At 43.4% G+C, this 9,368-nt stretch overlaps 1 protein-coding gene across 1 annotated transcript; it reads left to right on the forward strand.

The window, feature by feature from the left end:
- Nucleotides 1-4,102: 4,102 nt before the first annotated feature.
- On the forward strand, nucleotides 4,103-4,504 carry LOC110548281 (large ribosomal subunit protein eL31-like; the record flags this gene model as incomplete). Its single annotated transcript, XM_060373320.1, has 1 exon — nucleotides 4,103-4,504. A coding segment is annotated over one exon (402 nt), but the record flags the coding sequence as incomplete, so codon positions are not given.
- Between the last annotated feature and the right edge of the window lie 4,864 nt (nucleotides 4,505-9,368).

The following is a 9,368-nucleotide window of genomic DNA, read 5'->3' on the forward strand; positions in this document are numbered from 1 at the left end:
ATAAGAACTTGTCTCACAAAATAAAAGAACAAATAAAAACAAACAAACAAAAGAAAAAAGGATTTCATTTAGGCAACAGTTCCTATTTGAGAAGTTCTTGGCTGGCCAAGTGAATCCTCCCAGACTCTGGGTCCCTGGCTGCACTGTTGGGCTACTAGGTTCTTTGGGAGCAGCTTCTGGGGGTGAGATGGAGCTACTGAGCAAATGGAATAAAATTCTAATATGGAAAATTATATTACCAGAAGGGACTTGTAATTTATAATGTGATGTCACCACCTGATTTCTTGTAATTGCATTTGTGATTCGCCTTATATTACATTTGCTACTCCTAAGGTTTCTGCTTTTCCCTCTTCTGTTTTATAAACAACAGCTCCACATAAAAATGTTTGCCAGCCATGGTGGCAGGAAACTGAATCTTTGGGATGTAATTAATCAGAACACGGAGGTGGAGCCTCCAGTGGGAGTAGCATCCTCAATGGTCATCAGATCAAGCAGACGCCTTGTCTTTGGACATTCAGCCAATAGTTTCTTTCCTTTTATTGATGGCTATGCTCCATGTCACACCAATGCTTCTAGGTTTGGGGAAAACAAACCTTTAAAATCAAGGCTAGAGACCAAGTATTGAGCAGAGAGTGCTTGCCAGTGCACACACCAGCAAGGAGGATTCTTTGTTGTGTATTTATTGCTGCTGGAGCTGAAACCCAACCCTGGTTTTCTAGAAAAGCCAGTTGGTGGACTGAGAAGCAGCCATCAGACAGAAGCCACAGAAGATGGAAGCGGGGCATCGCGTTGATCAAATGCTCAGATAACGGCAAAGGAGAGCCATCGCCTCCAGCTCTCCACAAGCTCTTGTTCACAGTGCCCTGTCAGAGTTGAGATGTTTGCCTAAGGTCACTTAGCTCCCCCGCCCTGGGCTGATGCTGCAAATAGTCCTCTGGCCACTTGAATATATGACTCATCTTAATATTTTGTTTTGCAAATGTAGTCCTGACCTTTCAGCACAATTGAAACTTTGAAACTAACCTATGCTTTGAGGGGGGAAAAAGGCTGAGTAATCCTGGCATGGCCTTACCTGACTGCTACCTCTGGCATCCAATTCCCTCCATCTTACTTTTTGGTCTTTTGGCTGCATCTACCCAGGAGAGAATGTTGTTCCTTCTGGTGGAGGTATTTTTTAGGTTCAGAGATAGTCGGTTCTTCTTGGCTAAGTGGATAAGGCTCTAACTTCAGGCCACGATGCCTTCTAGACTGTAAGAATTCTGGGTGTTTCATTTATTTTTATTAATAGGTGCAGGTTGTTAGGTTTTAAATATATATTTATACATCATAATTCATCCATTCATAGTCATACCATGACTAGCAATTTAAACTGCCGACCTCAGAGCAATCCCATAAAAACTTACACTATTCCTGAAGTTGGCAATTCAGACGAAACAGGACAAAGCATATAGATGATGGCCGAGCAGCAGCACTTCCTTTCTCGGGAAGGAAGCAAGCTCTAGACCATATTTGATGAGCCCCCTTGGGATACACATGGGAGTAAAAAAGACGGAAAGTAGCTGTGGGTCAGGCACATTGGCACTTTGCCCAAGCTACCTTTGCTGGTGCTCACGACAGGCTGAGCAGAAGACACTTCAAGAGGTGCTGCTGGTAGCAAGTGTCGGAACCAGGGTTCCAAGCCACATCTGGCTGGCCTTCAGCCACTGCTTCTTGGCACCAGCCCTCTGCAGGAGGCCACAGTTCAGGAGAACGGTCTCTGCACTCTTCTGAGAGTCCTATCCCGTTGCCTTAGTGAAAAGTGTTGCCATGGGTAGACACTGGGCTGGGACAGGCCGAAGCAAAAGTCTGAGGGACGGGGATGAGGCTTCTGTTGCCATTCTTGGTCAGCCTTCTTCCGTTCTGTACTGTCCCGTCCTTCCCATAGCAGGTGCACGGCTGCCGGGGACCCCCACAATCTTACTGACCCACGTGGGACCCGAGCAGCAGAGTCCTCCTTCAAAACTGAGCCTCAGCTGTATAGAATTCGGAGGCAGGGTTACTTTTTATAATCTTTCCCACCTCTGGCCTAATCCCTCTTGTTAGAGATGCATTAGATATCCATGTCACATGACGGGTGTGGTTGGTTTGCAGAGAAGGTTACCAGAGACATCAGACAGTGGGTGCTTTAGGTAATATGGGGCTTTGCTGTGCTCCAGGGGGAGCACTTTGGGAGACACACGCTTGGTTTTCAGATGGTGGAGATCCTGGATCTCATTACAGATAAGGAAGCCATGAATGCTAAGGAGGCGGCCTAGCTGCTGGGAGTTTTCCAGGATAGCCCCTTCACAGCTTCCTGTGCTGTGGAAGTTCTTCAACACCTGCCCAGGGACATCCTACACAACCCCCCAAGATTCCTGTGTGAACCAGTGAGTTCACGGTACAGGAGTAAAACTCCGGTCCCTAGACCGCCTGTTCCTACCTTAAAGGTGACCAGAGGCATGGATGATTCACTCAAATGTGTGATGAACAGAGGTTCGGAGAGTCAAGTCACAGAGACGGGACTGTGGGAATGCTCCATAACCCCTCTCAAAGAGTGCCAATTCAGAGCACACAGCCCCTTAGCCACTCTGCTCTCCTCCCTGTCTCTCATCTCCCGCTTTGGCATGGTGCTGTTTTACTGCTGATCCTTAACTTCCTGCCTCACAGGCTCTGATCCTGCAGGGGTAGGTTCCTTCATAGACAACATCACTTTGTTAACCTGGTTAGGTGAAGGCTTGATTTCGCCAACACAACCCTGGGTTGCAACCTGTGGTGGTTTGAATGAGAATGTCACCCTCAGGCTCAGATATTTGAATATTTGGTTCCAGATGTTAGTACGGATGGGTAAGTTTAGGGGGAGTGGTCTTGTTGGAAGAAGTGTGTCACTGAAGGTGGGTTTTGATGTTTCAGAAGTCATTTGCCTTCCCACCATGATGGGCTCTTATTTCTCAGGAACCATAAGCCCAAAGAAATTCTTTATTCTGAAAGTTGCTTTGGTCATGGTACTTCGTCACGGTAATAGGAAAGTGGCCAACACAGAGTCCTGGGGTGGCATAAATTGGTCACGGACTTACTCAGGAGACATAGGCAGGAGGACCAGAAATCAAGGTCATCTTTGGCTAATAGCTAGTGAGTCTGAGGGTATCCTTGGACACATAAGACTGTCTAAAAAAGGGAAAAAATTCGAGACAGGGTTTCTCTGTGTAGCCTTGGCTGTCTTGACTTGCTTTGTAGACCAGGCTGGCCTCGAATTCACAGCAATCCTCCTGCCTCTGCCTCTTCCAGTGCTGGAATTACAGGTATGTGCCACTGAGCCCGGCAAGGCAATCATTTTTAATATTTGGAATTGTTGGGGTTTGCTCCTCTCCCTTAGATTTCCAAATGACACTGGATTTTGCTTGTTTGTTTTGAGTTTGAGACAGGGTCTCACTGTGTAGCCCTGGCTAACCTGGAACTCACTATGTAGATCAGGCTGGCCTCTATCTCACAGAGATCTGTCTGGCTCTGGCTCCCAAGTGCTAGAATTAAAGGTGTGAGCTCTCATGCCTAGCTACTTCCTGTTACTTGAATGCTAGGTCTATATTGGCTCTATAGAAGAGGATGTCCTAACTCTTTTGCAGTTTCTGTTTCCATCCTATAATTCTTTTTTATCTGATATCTAAGAGAGTTGACATGCATTTTCTCACTTAAATCATAACTTTGAGTTTAATATAGCAAACACAGCAGTCCTGGGTACACATTTTATTTATTTATTTATTTATTTATTTATTTATTTATTTTTGTAGAGCAGTAATGGCTTATCCTACTTTAACAGTGATTTTAGTTTTTAAAAAACAAGGTACATGGACATGCAGTATTTAAAACTGTAGAGGCCTCAAAAACCTGTTTTCTGCCTCCTATCTAATTGGTAAAAATTCTGGGTGTGATTCTGCTTTTGAAATTACTTCTTCAAGTAGTATGAGCTTTGCCTTTCATCTTCTAGATTTCAAAGAAGCCGGTTGTCACGCATGTTTCAACTTATTTGTGAACTGCTTGATTGTTTCTTTTAAAAAAAAATATTTATTATTGAATCCCTTGCACCCATCCTTTCCAGCTTGGGCCCGGCAGATTGGCTGCGGCAAAGAAGGGTGGCGAGAAGAGGAAGGGCCGTTTCGCTGTGAACGAGGTGGTGACGGAAGAATACGCCACCAACATTCACAAGCACATCCATGGAGTGGCCTTCAAGAGGCGCGCTCCTGGGGCACTCAGCGAAATTCGCAAGTTTGCCATGAAGGAGATGGGGACTCCAGATGTGCGCCTGGATACCAGGCTCAGTAAAGCTGTCTGGGCCAAAGGAATAAGGTCTGTTCCATATCGCATCCGAGAACGTTTGTTCAGAAAACGTGATGAAGATGAGGATTCACCAAACGCGCTCTACACTTTGGTGACTTACGTGCCCGTTACCACATTCAAAGATCTCCAGTCGGTCAATTCGGATGAGAACTAACCTACCGAATGTCAAAGCTGCAGAATTGCCAAAAACAATCATTATTATTGTATGCGTGTGTCTCAGTTACTTTTCTATTGCTATGATAAGACACGATGATCAAGACAACTTATATGAGAAAGAGTTTATTTGGGGCTTACCGTTTCAGAGGGTTAGAACCCATGACGATCATGGTAGGAATCATGCCAGCAGGCAGGCAGGAGGCGCAGGGCCGGAGCAGTGGCTGAGAACTTACATCTTGATCCACGAGCAGAGGCAGAGAGGGCACATTAGGAACTGTCAGGGTCTTCTGAAACCTCAAAGCCCATCCCCAGTGAAACACTCTCTCCAACAAAGCTACACACCACCTAATTCCCAAACAGTTGTACTAGAACATACGTCTGTCACAAATTCTGTTCTTTGCTTTGTTTCTCAAACTAATATATATATATATATATAATTTATATGTATTTATAAATAAATATATATTTATTTGTTTCAGATTATACATGATAAGTGTACAAGCCTTGCTCTGCTTACCCTTCCTTTTTTTCCTTCTTCTCCTCTGTTCCTTTACTTTCCCCCTTTTGAGACAGGATCATGCTGTATAAGCCTGGCTGGCCTTGAGCTTGCACTCTTCCTGCCTCTGGCTCCCACGTGCTGAGACTTCTATCCTTTTTTGTTTTGTTTTGTTTTGTTTTGTTTCTATAGAACACACCAGAATTTCTACAAGTCACACTGCAGACTTCTCGGATTGCTCTCTGATTTCCTTATCATTTAAAATGTATTTTCCATTATTGTTAGAAAATTTATGAAGTCATATCTTTTAATTTCTTGCTTAATCTCTTACTTAAACCATCATTCACATATGTGCACACGTGATGTATGTATGTAGGGTCAGAGGACAGCTTTGTGGAGTTGGTCTCACCTTCCACTTTTATGTAGTCAGTTGGAGATCAAATTCAGGAAGCCAGGCTTTTGAGGCAAGTGCCTCCTCCACTCACAGAGCCAAACTGCCAGCCCAAATGAACGTTTTTTCAACACAACAACCACATTTTAAATTTCTAGGCAAGTGTTTTTATTTCTATTCCCCCCCACACACTTCAAGCTTTTGGTTGGTTATTTATCTGAGATAATTAAAAAATATCTGTGGTAAGTCAGCACCATGCTGTATACCTGCAATCCCAGCACTCAGGAAGGCAGAGATAGGTAGAACTCTATGAGTTCAAGGCCAGCCTGGTCTACAAAGAGAGCCCAGGACAACCAAGGCTACACAAAGAAATCCTGTCTGGAGAAAACAAAAACAGCAATAACAACAAAAAAATAAAATAAAATTTAAAAATATTTGTGGTAATGCTTAGAAATTTTCCCTGCCCCCTGCATTGTCTGTTTCTCTATGACCCTTTATTTATGTCTTTGTTTTTCTCTGTCTTCTTTTAAAAAAAATTATTTCTTATATGTGATGGTTTGACTGCATATGGATGCGTGAACCACATGTGTGCCTGGTACCCACAGAAGCCAAGAGAGGGCATTAGATCCCCTGGAACTAGAGTTACAGATGGTCATGGACCACAATGTGGGTGCTTGAAATCAAACCTGGGGATTCTGGAAGAGCAGCCAGTCCTCTTTTTTTTTTTTAAGATAGTTTCTTTTCTTTTTTTTTTTTTTTTGGTCTTTTTGTTATTTTGTCTTTTTTTTTTTTTTTCAGAGCTGAGGACCAAACCCAGGGCCTTGCGCTTGCTAGGCAAGCGCTCTACCACTGAGCTAAATCCCCAACCCCGCAGCCAGTCCTCTTAACTGCTGAACCATCTCTCCAGTCCCCATCTTTGTCTTCTTGATAGTATTTCCCGGAAATGTTTGGTAATTTTCAGACAGCCAAGACACGGTGTTCAAAATCTGGCCAGGGACTGTAGGTATGGGAGAAAGGAGAAGTGGGCTCATTGACTGGCAGGACTCCATCTAGTGAGATAAGACAGCAAAGAGAGTTTTAAAAAATTTATTTTTGTTTCTTCTCATCCTTCTTCTCCACTTCCTCCTTCTTTTCTTTCTCTTCTTCTTCTTTTTCTCTTTCCTCCTTTTTTTTTTTCTTTGAAATTATAGTTTCTGTAGTAACATACTCTCCAGTCGTCTCCCCAGGAGCACAGCTGTCTCTCAACTTACAATGGGACTGTATCTGGATAAATTTATGGCTAATCAGAAACACCTGAAGTCAAACCACACATTTCTTCTCACAATAAACCCATTGTAAAGTTCAGGGACTGTCAGTCTAACAGTGAAAGTTGAGAACTTCTGTGTTTGGCTGTCAGTGCTCTGACTGTCCAAAGAGGAAAAGGGAGAACTAGTCATCCAGATTCCAGCTACTGTGCACGCTCCAGAATACTCCTCACACACACCCTCTCTCCTCTCGATCTCTCTTTTCCTCCTCTGTGTGTGTATGTGTGTATGTGTGTGTGTGTGTGTGCCACAGGGCATGTGGAGGCCAGGGTGACTTGCTGGAGTTAGTCTCTCCTTCCACCCTGTGGAGTCCAAAGATAAATGAGGTCAGGCTTGGTGGTGAGTGTCTTAACACACTGAGCTCTCTTGATGGTCCCAAAACTAGAGCCTTTATATTTCAACTGTGTAGAGATGAGGCCTTTCACTTTACAATATGAGAACAGCTGTTTCCTAGCTTTGTGGGGCAGGAAGGAGACCATGCTGGGAAATCTGGCTAGTCCTTATTTGGTCCCTAGGCTTTTTTTTTTTTTTTTCCAGCCTGCACATTCCTGCCTTCAAAGGTAACTTCCTCCCCTTGGTCCCCAGAAATCCTTTCCGTCTAGGGCAGAAGGAGTCATCCTTGCTTATCCTATAACCTCAGGGTCTGTCTGTACATTTCTTTCCTTTAAAGCCTTGGCCCCTTGAAATTCAGAAGCTAAGAGCTGAGCAATAGCTCAGCAATAGAGTGCTTGTTCAGCATCCCTAAAATAGTACTGGGCTCTCCCACCAGACAACTACCTCTGGTGTGTGGTGGGAAGACTAGATGCAGAGTGCAGCAGAGACATTTGGGATTGTGGCTCGGCCTAGATTAGCTGAGGAGCATGGAAAGTTTCATTCCTTTGATGTGCTTCTTGATGTTTCCCTGTAGTCAAAGACTGAAAATACTGAATATAGGTAGTAGGTTATGGAATTCTTGTTATCTGACACAGGAAGAATAATTATAAGTTAAAAAATTATCATGCAAGTAGTATTATACAAGAAGCAGTGAACCATTGTTTTGTAGTAATACCCCATACCTGAAATAACCCTTCCCCCTTGGAGGGGAGTTTATTAAGACACAGGGTATTTAAGGGGAGGTGAAACAGCAAGATGCTCCAAAGGGAGGCGAAACATTTCATCCTGCAGGGAAGCTAGTTAAGCTCAAGAAATTAACAACTCAATAGTTTCAGGAAGTCCCTGAAACTGACCAGATTTACTAGGCTTTTTTTTTTTTTTCTTCCAAAGCTTATAGAATCATTCTCAGAGAAGCTAAGCTTTCTGGAAGAGGCAGAGGTCCATTAAACTGCCTAAAAGAGACATTATCCAACCCAGCCAGTTGCCTGCGAGCTGTATGTGAGTGTCAGGTTCCCAGTTTCCATGGGCTCTCACCCATGCTCAGCTATGTAGTCTAGAGAGTGGACATCATGGGCTACCATATCTCAAACACCCAACAACAAAAGGATGAATCCATCTGGGGTTAATACCGATGAGATGCAGAGAAGTAAAGACCTTGGCCTGTCCACTGCTTCCCCTCGTGGGTTTTTTTTTCCTCTGGTAGTCCTCTTTGGCTGAGTTCTTCCAGACTCTCAGGGATTCTGTTAGTTCTTGTTGGCTTTCTGGTGCACAGAAACAATAAAGGACACATTGGAGTTATCTTGTAGAGAGGTCGTGTTGAAAATTTGGAAAACTTTACGAAGTTCACTGTTCTCTTAGTTCTGATAGGCTTTGGTGGGACAGAAAGAGACACATTGTCTTGTCTTTGCCACCCGTGCTTTAACAGAGAGAGGATTACCATAGTGTTATGAGAAACAACTTTATGGGTTAGCTGTATGTAAGGACAGTCAATGTTGAAGAACAGTGATCTGGAAAAGAGGACGATATCATTTTCTCTTAAATAGTTTTTCTCAAGTGGATTTGAGATTGGAGCCAAATCGTAACCTGGAGTGGTGAAGCTTGAAGAAGAACTTGAAAACAGTACCTAAGTTTGGAATATCAGCTGAATTATTAGTCAGTGCTTGCAAGCGGAAGCAGATAGTCTTTGGAGAGAATGAGCTATTTTCCCAGAGGCTATGGGGGAAACCTCACACCGTAAGGATAACTGATGGGGGTCCTTGGATACCACGCCTTGTGACCTGCTATATAGTCATGACCTGCTCATAGTCATGACTCTCTGTGCTGCGGCAGCTTAAAAACTGGTATGTCCCCATAGTAACAACAACTATTATCACAGCCATGCAAACAAATTCAACTGTATTGCCACTGAGGCCATGTAAAATGTTGGAAAATACATTCTAGCATATGAGGAATATCTGTCCCAGTCCTCAACATTGCATGTTCTTTCCAGTTTGAAACCTGCCATTTTAAAAATGAAAAGGAGACCAAGCATCAACATGTACAAATGAGAATGTTTTACATTTATATCTTCTATAAATCAAAATGTTTCTTTTTTTAAAGATTTATTTATTTATTATGTATACAGTATTCTGTCTGCATGTATGCCTGCACACCAGAAGAGGGCCCCAGATCTCATTATAGATTGTTATGAGCTACCATGCAGTTGCTGGGAATTGAACTCAGGACCTCTAGAAGAACTCTAAGAGCACTTAACCACTGAGACATCTCTCCAGCCCCCAAATGTTTCTTTTTTTTTTTT

The sequence above is a fragment of the Meriones unguiculatus genome, chromosome 20 (assembly GCF_030254825.1).
Source record: "Meriones unguiculatus strain TT.TT164.6M chromosome 20, Bangor_MerUng_6.1, whole genome shotgun sequence".
In the NCBI taxonomy this organism is placed as follows: domain Eukaryota; kingdom Metazoa; phylum Chordata; class Mammalia; order Rodentia; family Muridae; genus Meriones; species Meriones unguiculatus.